The sequence below is a fragment of the Anas platyrhynchos genome, chromosome 1 (assembly GCF_047663525.1).
Source record: "Anas platyrhynchos isolate ZD024472 breed Pekin duck chromosome 1, IASCAAS_PekinDuck_T2T, whole genome shotgun sequence".
NCBI classification, from domain to species: Eukaryota; Metazoa; Chordata; class Aves; order Anseriformes; family Anatidae; genus Anas; species Anas platyrhynchos.
In genome coordinates, this window is record NC_092587.1 from 200,506,610 (window position 1) to 200,523,306 (window position 16,697).

The window sequence follows — 16,697 nt, forward strand, 5'->3', positions numbered from 1 at the left end:
GAATTACCTGCCAGTGAGATGAATTGTTTGCACAGTGTTACCATCTCTACAGTGTTGTTCTAGCATATGCTGTGGTCATGTTGACCACAGCTTCATTAGCAAAGCCTCAGGACAATGAGGCAGGAAAAAGTTGTTTTGTTTTGTTTTGTTTTAAACAAATAATACATGCTTCGTCTTAACCTAATGGGTAAAAACACCTGTTTTCATGTAATAAACATAATATTTTCTTCTAAGTGATAACATAAGAAATGTTTGAAAAAGAAAAATAAGGAAAAAAAAAAGAGCATTTGGGAAAATTTGTCACTGAACTTCAGAGGTAAGGTATTACCTTTCAGTCCCATACTTCTGTAAGCCAGTTTTATGGCACACTTATATTTGGTCTATATTTATATGCAGTTGCTTGTATGCTATAACACTCTTCAAATTCTAATGTCTCCTTTAACAGCACACTTTACTTGTCACAAAAGCCCTACTGACAGGTTCTTGACAAATTTGCTGTGCATGCTTTTAAACTGATTGCTGTGTTTTCTCTGTATTCTTGGCCACTAATATGCACCTGATCTTTTACTCTTGTCTCTGTATCACCAGGCCTCCTGAACCTGTTTACAGCACTGTGAACAAACTGTGTGATAAACCACCTTCTCCTAGGCACTATTCCCCTGTTGAGTGTGACAAAAGCTTCCTTCTTACAGCTCCCTATCCCCACTACCACGTAGGCCTGCTCCCTGACTCTGAGATCACCAGGTACTGCATGCGCTTCTTCCTCACCTCCTTCATTAGAGTGCATGAACATCATTAGATTTATCTCATAGCATCTTCACCATAGATCTTTTTCTGCAGCTTATGCTTATTTTTAACCATGCTTTAACATCTGCACCACTGGACGATATATGCTACCTTGGAATATAATTTTGGTCATCCAAAATCCAGTGATGATTACAGGCAATGTTTTGATCCATTGGAATGGTGTTCCAAAACAGGCTATGTCATATGTATTACATTTTACAACTTAATTCAGTATATGTTTATCTGTAGATATGGAAAGTAACTAAGACTTCACTGAAAGCTGTAGTAATTTGGTTTGAATTCAGTCATTTGATTTCTGTGTTGTGCATCTTTCGGTTTACAGGGTGGCTGCCTAAGCCACTCAGAAGAAAAAGAGAAAAAAAGAAAAATCACCTCCTTCACCAAGTGATGGTTGAAAGCATGTTTAAAATTTAGCACTCTGTAGGCTACCTGTGCTCTGAGAGGACAGTTAGTAAAACCTAAAATGATGAGCATTTTCCTAATTGAAGAAATGGAAGATGTTGCTATAAAATAATTAGTGATTACCTCCAAGAAATATCTAATAAAGAAAAACATACTATTCAAAACTGCATGGTAGTGTAACCTGGCTACTCTTCCATAGTCTGTTAGCATAGTAGCAAACTATTTGCAAACAGGACATCTTTTATATTCTACAGTAGAAGAAAAATAATTGTGTTTGGAGCTTTGATCATAAACATTTAGCACAGAAGGCACTTTTCAAAGAAAAGAGTACTGTGGGAAGAGGAGAGAGGAAGTGTTAAGTAGAAAGTAAAGTGTAAGTAGAAAGTAAAATGCTAAATTAATGTAAGATACAATAACAGGAAAGAAACCCTGGGGATTAGAAAAACAGCTCTGGAAGTCATTGCAGTGCTATGAAATAGGAAGATAAATTAAAAAAGCAGTAAGACAAATATGACTGAAAAATGCAACAGATGTGGTAAGACCATACAGAAGCTGTTGGTTTATTAGAATGAAAACTGTGTAGCTTCTAGAATTTGTAAAAGGGTGCTTAATCACTGGACAAAGTGGTTAGTCCAGCTGCTGAGGCCAGTACAGATATGGTTGAAAAACACTGTTAAGGGCAACATAAAGGCATAAATAAATCCAGAAGGGTGCTAGGCACTAACAAATCTGTCCACAATATTTTTAATTTCTCTGCATATACTAACTTAAAGGAAGTAATAATTCAAAAAGGAAACTAAAATGATCTTTACGTACATGAGTAATTTGTCTATAAGCATTACAATTCTTCTGTATGTTCAGAGACAGACAACAGAGGAGATCATTATAAAAATATCCTTATTCAACAGTGGTCCTTTTGGAAAGAGAGGAACCTACCTGAATTAGAAAGTGAAACAAGCGGGTTCCATGGGAATTTGCTGCCGTGCAAGTGTGCATTGGGAGCACTGAGGTTTAGACTGTAACTTGCTAACCATAGACAGGTACAATCCATCGCTCAGTAAAAGGTGAATCTCTATAGACAGAACTGTCAGGGCTGTGTGTAGAAGGGTTGTCGTGTTAGCTGATGTAGCCGATTAACTGTTAGGGGTCTGTTTGGATTCAGCATACTGAACTATCACAATCACAGATTCACCAATAACGCATTAACCATTAGGGGTCTGGTTGGATTCAGAGTACTGAACTACCACGGTCACGGATTCACCAATAACGTATAACTGCCCTTACTCTAGTCATGTTTAATGAGAATAATCATGGCTAGGAACAATGCAATCTAGTGCAATTTCTTACAGCAACAGGTATACAGGTTCTTTGGATTGCTGGCGATAGTTACTGTCTGCAAAAGCAAGCTAGCATGCATGAAATACACAGGTGACACTGGTGCATAGCCTGGAAATTTATGCGTTAAAAGGCACAAAGACTCTATAGAGATTTCTAAGTTTCCACGGAGACACACAGTATAACCAAGTGTTCAGATCTCACCCAAAGGCATCCCAATGGTGGGGGGGAGGGAGCGGGGAGAGAGGATCAGCCTGTTGACTGATCCCAGGGGTCAGGAGGTCCTTGGGATGGTGTATTCCCTCGGGATGGTATCTCTCCTGATGGCAGTACCTTCCCTAATGATGGTATCTTCTCTAATGATGGTATCTTCCCTGATGATGGTATCTTTCTCTGACATCCCCTCTCTCTTCGGCCAATTTATATTATTTTCTATCTTTTAGGTGGAGCTTGAGTGACTCTAGTCAAGCATATCTTAGTTATGATTGATGGAAAGTTTTCCTGTCTCCTTTTAAATTAATAGGCTCTGAGAAATTCAGAGCGCATGCTCAATGAGGGGTGGTTGCACCTTGGAGGTGGGTAGTTTTGGGGATGGAGGTGTGTTTTGATATTATAATGATATTATAATGAGCAAAAGTACACTAGGGTACAGCATTTGTCAAAACATGACAGGTCGTTGGCTCAGGGTAGCAAAAAGTGCAGCTTATCAGTCTCGGTGTGCACAAGAGCAATTGAGTCCCCACCTGGTCACAGAGCCTGGTCGTGGTGTCTCCACTTCACTCTGTGCTCTGTACTGTTCCGTAGAGTTAGCACACCAGGTTCCCCCAGTACAATAGCATCTAAGGTTGGAAGCCTAGGGAACACTTAGGTAATGCACCTACGCCCTACCCTGAAAGCATCTTCAATGCTGTACATTTTCTTTAAAATGTGAATGTTAGTTTTATTTTCCTAGTTACTTTAGGCAATTGCACCACAAGGGTGAATTTGTTTAGGGTACTACCTGCAGACCAGATATTCAGATGCCAGTAATCAGTGGAGCCCTAGAAACAAAATCATTTTGTTTTGCCATGTTATTGATTGAATATTTGGTCATCAGACATTTGATGACCTGCTATCAGGACTTAAAAAACTGTTCTTTTTGTTTTTGTTTTTTTTTTCTACTGAGTGTCAGTTAATGGTTCTCTTTAATAACAAGTTTTTATTTCTCTTCATTCCAGTTTGATGTAAAAATAAGCCCTAGTGCTTGAGCATTTAACCACTTTGTTTGTTTCAGTGTTACAGCAAAAAACATCAGAGAGATTACAAAAAGATGAGAAAAGATACAACTCCTGGTTAAATGCTCTGCAATATGCTCTGCTATATGCTGTGGTAAAGGCAACTGATTGCTATCATTTATACTCCCTCCCCACTGTGTAATTACATTCAGATGGAAAATGTGACAGTTTTTGATATTCTCAAATGCTGTCAGCTTTTCCACTGGACTTTTTGAATAACTGACCATGGAAGAAACCGGTTGAAATACTTTTCACTGAAATGCCTTTTGTGAGGAAAGTGACAGCTTTACAACACACACCATGATCCAATTTCCAAATGGACCCAGTATTTGTAGTTGGACAGTATATTTTAGAAAAGTATTAACACTATTAGAAGTGGCTATTTTTTTCAGAAGTGTTCATTGTTTACGGTCTTAATCCTCACAAAGGTGATGTGTCTCAGGGATACATTGTGTTGAATATTTGGAAGAACTAATCCATAAGAAGACTATCTTATTTCTGCTACCATCTTTATTGGGAACTGCACTACAAAAAAAACCTCCAATATTGCCCAAGTATCTTGAGGAGTCTCCCTTTACTCACATTAATTTCTCAGAGTCCTATTCCCCCAGTTTATATACTGATTTGCTCTCCAGTCAAATATGAAGAGGTCTCTGTCTTCTTTCAGAGGTTCTAGAAAATTCAGAATTTGTTATCCGTAGGTTTGAGGAAGGCGCAGGGGTTATTGCTTGTTTAGGTAACTGCAGTTGTTGTATCTCAGTGCTCCAGTACTGAGAATCTGCTGGTGAACTGCAAGAAATTTGGTTTGACAAGTAGCTATCCCAAAAGAAGAGGAACATGATGTCTTGTTCTCCCAACTGAAATGCTTGTAAGCCAGCCAACACCTTTCAAACTGCTGCTCCAGATAATTTGTTAGCTACTCCTCAGATGATCACTTTGTCAAGGCTCATTAACTTAATAGGCAAAGAGAATTCATAGGCCAAAGCTTTATTTGTCTACAATAAATTCAAGTTTATAACCTTTGCTTTTATGGTGATCTATATTGGCTTCTGGGAGGCTTCGCAGTCTAGAACAATACACTCACATTTTAGGATTAAAGTTATTTGTTTTCTGATCAGATCTTGTGCATTGACGTTAACAGGTCTGTGTCAATGTTCAAGAGCTGAAAACCTGTCCCATTTAAGACAGAAAGAAAAAATCTGTACCATCAAAGTAGAGAGAAAATTTTGGAGTAGTAGGTTTCCCTTTGAGAGCAGCAAGTGGGAATGGATACAGGATTTTCATGTCCTGTCCTCTGTCATTATTGACAATTATATGTACAATTAGAAGATAAGTGGCAGCAAAATAAAATTGTAGCTCAGACTAACACTGTTTCTACAAACAAAAGACTTTGTTTCTGCATAATGTAACAGAACATGTTGAGTTCATGGTCTTTGTGCTGAGAGCTTCATTACATTCATCACAATGACACACTTCAAAAGTGCTTCAGTTCTGTCCAAAATTGACTTCCCTGTCTTTTTTTCTTTTTTTTTTTTTTTTTTTTTTTTTTTGGCACTCCAGTTGCCTGCACAGTTTTTGCTAAAGGGTAGCCTCAATATTGTTAATTTGTGGGATATTTTTCTTTCATAGTTGTTTGTTTTTCTCCTAAGCTTTTGATCATGAAGCCACATGATTGCATCAATATGTTTGAATTCGTGTAGTGGAAAACCATATTTTGTAGTCATAGGAGAAAAGCTTGGAAACATGATCCATTCTTAGAAATAAATGAAAATTTTGTTCATCCTAAGTCTGGTATTTGTGAGCTTTCAGATCCCACTTTGGGGGCTTTGGTGCCTGAATTTAAAATATTTGGCTTGCTTTTTAAATTAAGATTAGTTTCTTGAAGCCTGGCCCAGTTCTAGCTGACACTGTGATCTGCAATCTTAGGCAAGGTACTTAATGAGTTGTGTTTTATTTTCCCAGTCTATGAAAGTATTTTAACAGTGATTTCATGAGCATCTCTGAAAATTAGTGCTATCTGTGACAATTGCAACCTATTATTAACAGCAGTTTGTGTTATTATTTAATAACACAATGAATGATTTTAAGGATGAATTAATGATAACAGTTCCTGGGACCGCCACTACTTTTTCACCAATGGGGATTAGGGGGAAAAGATACTGTTGGCACAGGGCTCTGCAGCAAAGTCTTTTAGAGAAAACAAAATGCTATTTGCATTGATATTCAGGGGTAACTGAGCATCACATGACTCAAAAGAGTTATGCAAATAAAATTGTGCGTAAGTGTATTGGTATGCATAATGGTAACGAGCCTGTAATGTCCATAGGCTCGATTGATATGTGGGGCTACTTCTGATGTGTGGCTGAATTCCCACAGCTGCCAGCATGAGCACACGAGGGCCACACTGCTCAGTGACTAGTGCATGCCTACAGTGCTATGTACTACTTTTTATGGTCACTTTATTTCATTTTAGGGATCCCTGAGATCCCTCTACAGGGTGTGAAGGGACAGCTGAGAAGGTGCTGTTTTCTTTTCACTGATCTTAGCAGGAACCTAAGGTAACTACATTTCACAGAGGTGTGAATGGTGGGGCTCTCTAGTGATTATTGCTATAGTGTTCTTTCTCATTTGTTATTATCTGTGTGGATTTTTCTTCACAGTAACTGTAGTGGTTTCACACCCATGGCTAGCTAAGCATCACCACACCACTCTCTCACTCCCACTCCTCAACAGAACACAGGAAGACGTTATGATGAAAGAAAAGCTCATGGGTTGAGATAAGGACAGGGAGATAACCCTCAAATTACTGCCTTGGGTGAAACAGAGTTAGCATAGCGAGATTAATGTTATTTTCTGCCTATCACTAGCAGACTAGAGCAGTGAGAAACTAAAAGCAAACTAAAAACACCTTCCTCCCATTTACTCTCTTCCACCTCCTCCTCCCAAGAAGTGCAAGGGAATGGGGAATGGGGGCTGCAGTCAGTCCCTGACACTTCGTCTCCACCACTCCTTCATGGTCACTCTCTGTCCCTGCTCCATGTGGGGTTCCTCCCACAGGATGCCATCCTTCCTGAACTGAGCCTGTGGGGGCTGCCCACAGGCTGCAGCTCTTCAGGAACTGCTCCCACATGGCTCCGTACCACGGGGTCCATCCTTCTGGAGCAAATTGCTCCAGCACGGGCAGCAGCTCCCCCCAGTTTCCCTGCTCCTGCGTGGGCTCCTCTCCATGGGCTGCAGCTGTGGCCCGGGGCCTGCTCCTGCAGGGGCTCTCCATGGGCCACAGCCTCCTCCCGGCCACATCCACCTGCTCCACCAGGGGCTCCTTCACGGGCTGCAGCATGGAGATCTGCTCCATGTGGGACCCATGGGCTGCAGGGGGACAGCCTGCTCCACCAGGGGGCTCTCCACGGGCCACAGTAGAACTTGTGCTGTGTGCACCTCCTTCTCTCCTGCTGCACTGACCTTGGGGGCTGCAGGGCTGCTTCTTTCTCAGTTCTCACCCCTCTCTCCCAGCTGCTGTAGTGCAGCAGGATTTTTTTTTTCCTTTCTTAACTCTGCTCTCTCAGAGGCCCATCCAAAGTCACCCATGGCTCGTCTCTGGCCAGCAATGGGTCCCTTTTGGGGCCTTCTAGAGCTGGCTCTGATCTGACATGGGGCAGCTGCTGTGCTTGTCTCACAGAGACCACCTCTGCATCCCCACTGCTGCCAAACCCTTGCCACATAAACCCAATACAATAACCTGCTGGGAACAAGCTTATTGTCAAAATGATGCATATAGCTGTACTTGTGTGTGGCTGCCTTCCAGGGAGGCTCTTGTCATCATCATTGAAATTCACATCATACAGGAGTACGCATTGTCCCCTTTTCAATCCCATGTGTTTAATATTGGAATTATATCTCCCAAAACACATCTAGCTGTATTTTGAGCTTTCTGAAATGCCTGACAACCTGAAGATGGGATCTATCAAGGAGGCAGTAAATAGCATGGAGATTATGAAATTCAGTCTTCAACTTGCCCCAGATAAACACAACCACCTTTCTTGAATTTACAGTGAACTTCTTCTGTTTCAGTCATATTCATTTACTTTGAGAAAAAATAAATAAATTATTATTAATAATAATAATAATAAAGAATTTGCAAAATTGGAATTGAGTCTGTTTTGGACAAATGAGTTTAAATATTTAATAACAGAATTGTAGCAGATTTGTACTTTTCCCTATTATGATATTTGGAATCAACTTCTGGACTGATCTTCATCTTAAACAGTCCAACCACAGATAGCAAGCTTATATATGGGACTAGTACCATTAAATAGCATTGCTTAAAGATGATGGAAGGGAATAAGTGAACAATTCTTTGTGTGGACTTTGATCAGCAAAATAGGCAACACCGAGGTTCAACTTGTCAGTGGAAACAAATTCAACTTTTAGTCACAGAGCACTTAGAAAAAAAAATGGTACATTTAAAATAAGCCTTGGTAAAGTATTTCACTAAAACCATAAGGTGGCATTTTCAAAGAATGAGCACCACTGACAAAACTGACTTTTAGACATATCTGTGTCTAAACACATATTTAGGCATTCAGAAGTACAGAATATATATCAGCCCCTAAGCAATTTAAGGTATTAAAATGGTCATCACAGAATCTGATGTGGGTAGTGATGTTCATACTGATCAGCATTGAGGCATCCTGTTGCTGATTTCAGTGAGAATTAGCTATGTGAGTGTTATAGTCTTAACTCCCTGAACAACATCCTTAGAAATTCAAGTACCTCTTTAACTCTGGCACCTAGACATTTCTAAAAATAAGCTTGACTCACAAGTGGGAACACATTGCAGTGGCTGACAAGATGCAGTGCAGATACATCCAGCTACGTGCCCATAATGCTTAGCTGGGCTGGGCTGCTTCTGAATGCAGCTCAAGAACTTCAATATTTTATAGTTATATCTTATACACAAAACAAAATCAGCATAAATGATATTGATTAACTCTCTACAACTGGAATGCAATGTCCCAATGTAGATTGTCCCTGCATGTGAATCAGACTCCTGAGACCCTTAAATTATTCAGGATCTTTTGGAAATGATACAAATGAATTGTGGATTTCCCTTATTACTTTTAATTAACAACTTTAAAAGTCTCAATTGGAACAGTTTCCTGTAATTTCTTTTAAATCCTGATTCAAGTGTTCTCTTTAAGTAAATGATCCAGTCACATTGCTGTTGTAGTTAATGAAAGAAAAATGATGCTCAGCTTTCCTGTTATTTTGCATGGATGAATCTCCGATCCTGATAAGCACTAACTTTCCTATAGACTCTCATGCTCTTTCCTTTTTCCTTTAATGAATAGATTTCTATTTTGGACATTATTAATTAAAATGATTAGAAAGCTGCAGCTTTAGAAAACTCAGAGAGATGATGGCAGGAGAAACTTAATCTGTAGAGGCATAAAATCTCTACAGTTCAAGTGGTTAATTATGTAAAGTTACAGAAGCCTTTCAGATTAAGATGGGATGCTTCAGGTTAGAGCTGCTGGGCTTTATTTCCAGTTGTGCTGTTAACTAACTCTGTTTAGTTGAGCAGTCATGTAATTCTATTTGTCCTGCTTTATCTATCATTAATGATAATGATATTAATGATAGATAATCTTCTTAGTTATATTGAGAAAGATAAGTAATATCATTACATAGAATAGAAGAAAATTAAAAGGAAATAGGAAAAAAAAAAAAAAAGTTGTTTCTATTCTATAATTTGGGAAATGTTCTGTATTGTAGGAATAGCCTAAGAAGTCTAGCAATATTCTTGACTACATGAGGCAAAGCATGGCCAGCAGGCCAGAGGAGGTGATCCTTCCCTTCTGCTCAGCACTGATGAGGCTGCGCCTGGAGTACTGGGTACAGTGCTGAGCTCCCCAGTACAAGAGAGACCTACACATACTGGAGCATCCAGCTGAGGGCTACCAAAGTGATCGAGGGACTGGAGCACTTCTGCTGTGAGGAGAGGCTGAAAGAGCTGGGGCTGTTCAGCCTGGAGAAGAGGAGGCTCAGTGGGGGTCTCAAAAAAATCTATAAACACCTGAAGGAAGGGTGTAAAGAGTTGTGCTATTTTTAGTGGTGTCAGTTGCAGGACAAGAGGCAGTGGGCACGAAGTGGAACACAGGAAGTTCAGTCTGGACATCAGAAATCACTTCTGTGCTGTGCAAGTGAGAGAACACTAGCACAAGCTACCCAGAGAAGCTGTCAAGTCTCCTCCTTGGAGATCTCCTAAAGCCACCTGGACGTGGTCCTGGGCAGCCTGCTCTGGGTGTCCCTGCTTGAGCAGGGATGGGACCAGATGGGCCGAGAGGTACCTTCCAACCTCATCCATTCTATGAATCTGTGTTTCTATGATTTTGTGAATACATAGTTTGATTTTCAGAGATAGTGTGTTTTCTGTGAGCTACAGATCTACTTTTTTTTTTTTTTTTTAAATGTTCTGCACTCGTGGAAATTAAACTGTATATTCTTAATGCATAAAATGGACAGAAATATTAACACAGTTTAGTTAAATAGCAGTATTTTCTTAACTAGGTCATTAGAGAAGAAATAAATGTCAGTTCTTACAAAGAAAACATCTGTAAATCACTAGTATTAAGGTTTTCCTGCTGTTATGATTACAAACATACCCACGGAGAGACAGCTGGGAATAAAGGAAGATATATCCTTCCTTTTCAAGCCTATAAGCAAGCCCTGAAATTCAGTCTCTCAGTAAGACCAAAGAAACACTCCTGAATGCCAGTCCTATGTGCCAATCCTATGCCTTTTCTGTGTTAATGGTGGAACCAGGAGACTAAAAGGATATCGGACCACTTTTAACTGGATCCTGCCTGAGGATTTTGGCCTGGACAGTCTGTCACACAGCAGGGGGAGGGTGAGGGGGACCATGACACCCCAAATTGAAATTTAACTGGATCCTGATGTCTGCTACAAAGGATGCTACCCACCAACCTAACACTGTCTCCCGCAGTTATTGTCTAGTGATGTTTCAGATTATTTCATGAAAATCCAAACAGTCCACTCACGCCTAAGTCCACACCATAACTATTTTGTTTGAAACAACAACTTCTGTGAGACCCATTTTCAATATACGTAAGCAGTATCTCAAAAATTTTGTTCCAGTCTATGAATCTGGTCTAAAAATACCCTTGAAACAGTTCTTCCAAAAAGATAGAGCACTAGAGCTCCATACACAATGTTCAGATACTTCAGAGCGTTGGGAGAAATTTAAACCCATATTTTAAATATTGATTCCATACCAGGTTTAGGTGTATTCAGAACAAATGACAGAAACTTGATAGTGTCACTCTTCAGACAACTGCTACACTAACAAATTGAAGTCGTTCACTAATTCAAGTCTTGTCCACAGTGATGAAAGTTAATGGCAATTATTACCTGACAACTGTCTAAAGGCCAAAGTGAGAAATGAGTTTGGAGATTTCAGTTTCATTCCTGTGGACGAATTTCCACATCATAAAAATCATCACTCCATCTGTCACAGTAATTGCTAGACCCTCAGCTCATCAGAAAAACCAAGAATAGATTTAACCTGGAGAACAAATTACTCTTTTTACCCCTAGAGAGAGTTCTTTGAGTTAGAAATGAAATATGACTGTGCAGACAGGGTAAATAAAGCTACCCTATGGCTACCTATGCCTTATATATTGGAGGAAGAATAATTTCCAGGGCTGCATCTACAAAGACACATAAATAAATAAATAAATAAATAAATAAATAAATAAATAAATAAATAAATAAATAAATAAACGAGAAAGCTTACTGGTTAAAGCAAAGAACTGGTTAAAGCTTGGAGCTGGGAAATTTCTGTGAACCACTGACAAGTCATATAACCCTTGGCAGATAAAGACTTTCCTTCAAATTTCCCAATTGCAAAATATGCGACATGCATCCACAGACCTCAATAGCAGCCCTTGGAGTTAAAATATATTTCGAACAGATGCAGATATGCATGACTTTCTGTACTGCAAAAACAAGACTGATCATTAGTACCAAGTGGAGTGATAGGAGGCATTGCTGAAAGCAGGTGGGACCTCTAATTACATCAGAGTAATTTGTCATGGAAATGCAAGAGAATTATAACAGCAGCAGTAATGTGCTGGTCTTGTTTTACACTACAGTTATCCCACTGGAATAATATATTGCTGAATCAGGCTCCCAAATGATTTTCTATCTAATTATCACCATTTATTATTGTTGACACAAGCCATATATGTAATTTCTTGCAAATATGTCCATTTTTGTTGGTTTAGTAAGTCAAGTAAGGTTTGAATTTGAATGGGGAATATGTCTAAACATACATCAGTGACACAGAAATCAGAGGGTTGCACTCTTTGCTGAGTCTGTGCTAAGCTAATCATAGAATTATAGAATCATTAAGGTTGGAAAAGACCTCCAAGATCATCTGATCCAACCATCCTGGACCAGGATGATCATGCCAGCCCATTCATGGACACTGTTTGGAAGGTGTTGCAAAACTAAATGAACTGTTTAAACTCAGTCCTCATCTCTTGTACTCACGGTTTTCACAGCACTTTACTTCTTCTGATCCAAAAGCATATAATACTAATTAATCATAGAATCATAGAACTGCTTGGGTTGGAAGAGACCTAAAAGACCATCTACTTTCAACCCCCAACCATGGGCTGGGATGCCACACACCAGGTCATGTTGCCTGGTTTTGAACAACTCCAGGGATAATTAATGAGATAGTCAGAAACACAGAAATACAGAGATTAAAGAAAATCCTAGCATGATGGTATCCAACTCATTGGTCTAATGTAAAATTTCTATATATTTTTGTTTCCCATTGCAGATTTCCTTTTCCCACTATCAGAATATATCTGTACCTTTATGGGGCCAAGAGAATAATAATTACTTAATATTTATTTATCAGTACTCATTACATTTCCTATTAAAAAAAAATGTTTCTCTTTAAAATTATTGGCTATATAACTGGAACCATTTGCTTGCAGACACTTCAGTGTGATATAAGCAATGGAATAAGAAACATAAAAACATTATTTAAGAATCTTCTGTAACTTTGAGCTGGACTGAAAGTCTCAAGAAAACTTCAGGAGGAGCTGTGCATTGTTCATTAATTCTGTCTGGCAACACAATTAGTACAAAAGGGTTTATGAAAATGGGAAAAATAGCAGAAAGGAAAACCAAAATTGTGAGAAACTAAACTCTCATTTACCTACACAGTACATTTAAGTACACATGCTACAGTAAGGGAGCTGTTTTTAAATACCACCTAGATTTTGAATAAATATCAGGTTAATTATAGGTTAAGCTTTTCTTTTGGTGTGCAGAGGACTGATAAACATTTTTATTATTGATTTAAACTCATTTTCATGTAAATATGCTTATAAATGTTTGTAGTATTTAAGAGACATGGAAGTTACTGCATAATTTCTTTTTAAAAAACACTACATGATTCACTAGCCTGGTGAGAAAATCGCATGTTGTAAAATGCAAGATGAGCTTTCAGATACTCTCAAGAGTCAAAGTGCAACTGATTTTCAATAAAATACAGATTTGGAAGTACCTATATTACATTTGAAAGTGAAATGTGAGCTATTAAAGGAATACAGGACAGAGATACGTAGGCAAGAATCTCTTAATTTCTGTTTAAATTCCATAGTTTGTCATGTTGTTGCTTTGGAAACCATGACACTTCTGCTCTTCTGTCTCAGCTTGAATACTGAATTTTCTTTCTTTCTTTTCACATTTCAAATTGAAAGTAGGCTGAGTATACACAAGCTAGAACACATCAGCCCATTTTTAATTCCTAATTAAAGCAATTTCACTCCAGTTGACTTGTGTCCATATTTTCTTACTTCCAATGATGGTATGAGAATTAGTAGCTCAGTCCTTCAAGAAGAATATTTTAAAGCTATTATGGCATTTGTGGAGTAGTTGGATTTACTACATTTGGCCAACAAAGTTATCTGTTGATTACTTAAAAATTATTTTTTTTCCGTCTAGACTTACCTTCCAATGATGTAACCCTGCAGTAAGATCTAAATATGATTTCAGATCTTTAACATTTCTGTTATAGATTTCCACCTCAGTTCAGAATATACATAAGAAGGACAGTTTATCCTGGTGACAATGCTTTTGAAAAAAAAAGAAAAAAAGTCACACAATAAATGAACGTTTCTCAGGATTTACTGTTTATCAATATCCCCACAAGAGTCTCTTTCCAGCTACTGTCTGTGAAGGACCCTGGGATCAGAACCAAAATCTCTGGGAGTTTGAACATACTGAAACTTTGTTTTGTAACTGAAAAGTGAAGGGTGAATATTTAGACTTAAAATTTTGACAATGTAAGTTTACATGTAATTTACATGTAAGTTTACATGTAATTTTTTTAATAGGAATTAGTGTACATGTACATTACCACTTCACACAGAAAAAAACTTGGTAGATTAGTGTCAAATAACAGCAATGCGGCATTGATATAACTTACAAAATGACAGCTTTTCTTCAGCTTGCCCACAGAAATGGTGAATAGTACAAATTAATTTTAGTATTGTCTACCTAAATGTAGATGTGTTATAATTGCTCCCGTCACAATAAGGGTCTGGATGTCTCATTTATCTTTTTTTATCTTTATTTATCTTTTTTATCTTTATTTATTTTTAATATTTTTTTAATTTTTTTTTAGTGGCAGGTAGTTGAAGAACAGAGAGGCTAAATGCCTATTGTCCCAAAGGAAATCCACAGAGAGGCTGGGAAGTTTCAGACTCACTTGCTAAAAGGAGTAACAAACAAAGCACACAAATCAAGAATACAAATTCAAATTTTAGTAACGTGAATGTAAATCAGTGTCATTATCTTTTCTGAAAAGTTGATATTGTTTGGTCAAACAATTAACCAAAATGCAGGAATTCAGTAGTATTCTGAAGGGATTTTCCTAGCAACAAAAGAAAAAAGCCAAGTGAATTAATATAGGACCTAATAAAAATAAATAAGTAAAAGGTGTTAGCATTTAACCTCTCAAGACTTAAACCATTCTCCAGGTAGAAAACATGAGACATGAAGTGAAAAGAAATTGTCTCATTTTCTTCTGTAAAATGCTGACTGTTGTCAGAGTCTTAATTTGAGACTTGGTTTACCTCTGGTCTCTGCCAGGACATAACTGCACAGCATTAACACTTACTGTGGGAATATTTAACGAGTCTAGAATGGTATCTGTGAAATACATGAACTGAATTCATAAACCTCTTCCAACATTAATTTGCATGTTCTTCATTTTAATTGAAAAGGAAGAGAGTCTGTGTTTGGGACTAACATGTAGGAATGTCTGAATGGATAAAGGAATTCTACAACCACACTAACTATGATAAGTTTAACAGTAGGTTGCAAGTTTAAATGAATTTAGATGCCTCAGATGTGTAGAATGTCTCCAGGTCTATCCTTGCACCAGGAGAAAAAAAGAAGCAACCAAACTATCAACTTAACTTTGGTGCAAAAATGAACATTATACACAGAAGTAACTGACAAGTGAAATAACCCTCTTTGGGTTTACTGATGTATGCATTTGGAGAATTGATGAAGAAAAAATCATTTAAACACATTATTTATAATAGTAGATGTTCCTGGTGAGTTGGAAGAGAGGTATAACATAAAATAAAATAAGATATCAATTTGGAATTCTAAACACAAGAGCCTATTGCCATGGAATTTCCTGCCAGTCTTGCATATGCAAGATAGGAAAATGTGGATGACCATCCAATGCATGTGCATATATTCACATTACCATTTGTATCATCTGATTAATCCATATTTTATGGATGAAGAGTTTCACTGATTGCAAGGTAGAACTGTTTTATCCTCAAAAAGTAATGCATGGAGAACTGAAACAAAAAATTGCAATGTTATCTCAGTTTGTGTGCGCAGGATCAATATGGACAAAGGATGCCAATCTCCAAAAATAGCTTCCTTGTGTTGCTATTTTTTTTTAGTGCTAAATGCTGATGGAATTCTGTTTTTAGTCCTTGTTATAACTGGATGAGTTGCTGGTATAAATCCAACTGTGATCTTTTTTATTGATGGCATCTCATTTGAGGTGCTTTATGCTTCCTTGTGCTTCCCTGTCTGTCTGCTATTCATGCACCCGTCTCTTAGATAGCACTGTCTTTTCTCTCGGTGTACCCAGCCCAATTGGTTCTGGCCCATAACATTTGAGAACCAAAGTAAAGGTACTTGCAGAGAGATATGATTAGTTGGAAACAGTGAGCAAGATTATGTTCTAGATAAAACTGTTTATCTAATGAATGGAATCTGAAAGTGGTAGAAACATGGCAGCAGCACTACCCTTCACATTACAGTAAGCTTAAAATAACCCAAGAACTTCGGGTTTCTTTGCTGATTGAAGTGAAGACTAGTTATATGAAGTGATCCCTAACCTAGAAGAAGTGTTTGAAAAGCTTAGCAAAGGAAAGTAAGCCTGTTGTCCTGGACTTACGCTATTAAGTGTATTAATGACATCAAATCAGTTCCTAGAAATGTCCACAAATTGACTGCTTATCAGTTCAGTCATGCTTACTAATTTTGCAGGTCTTTTAAAACCAGTTTCCAGTGTTTTAGTCAACTGACTTAACTACTAGGTTTGTAACTATACAGTTCACCTTAATGACTGTCATAGCCTTACAGTTCTTGAATTTCTTTCACAGTTCTTTCCTAAATAGCCAAATTTCTCTTCAAGGATTGAATTTAATGAGCATCTTTAAATAAATAGTGCTTTATCAGTTAATTTAGAGATGTAAGGATTGACATAATGGAATATACAAATAATTTATTTACTCCATTGCTCAT

The 16,697-nt window shown here is 37.9% G+C and overlaps 1 protein-coding gene across 31 annotated transcripts in view; it reads left to right on the top strand.

The window, feature by feature from the left end:
- DLG2 (discs large MAGUK scaffold protein 2) overlaps positions 1-16,697 on the top strand; it is a 1,031,289-nt gene that overhangs the window by 765,018 nt on the left and 249,574 nt on the right. For 27 of the 31 annotated variants that reach the window (XR_005264704.2, XR_005264705.2, XM_027462397.3 and 24 more), the window contains one exon: positions 589-744. The exons of the other annotated variants lie outside the window; for them this stretch is intronic. Coding sequence is in view for 25 of the 27 variants with exons in the window: in XM_027462397.3 (XP_027318198.1) it covers positions 589-744 (156 nt within the window). In the remaining 2 variants the exon portion in view is untranslated. The remainder of the gene's footprint in view (positions 1-588; positions 745-16,697) is intronic. 31 annotated transcript variants of the gene reach the window in all.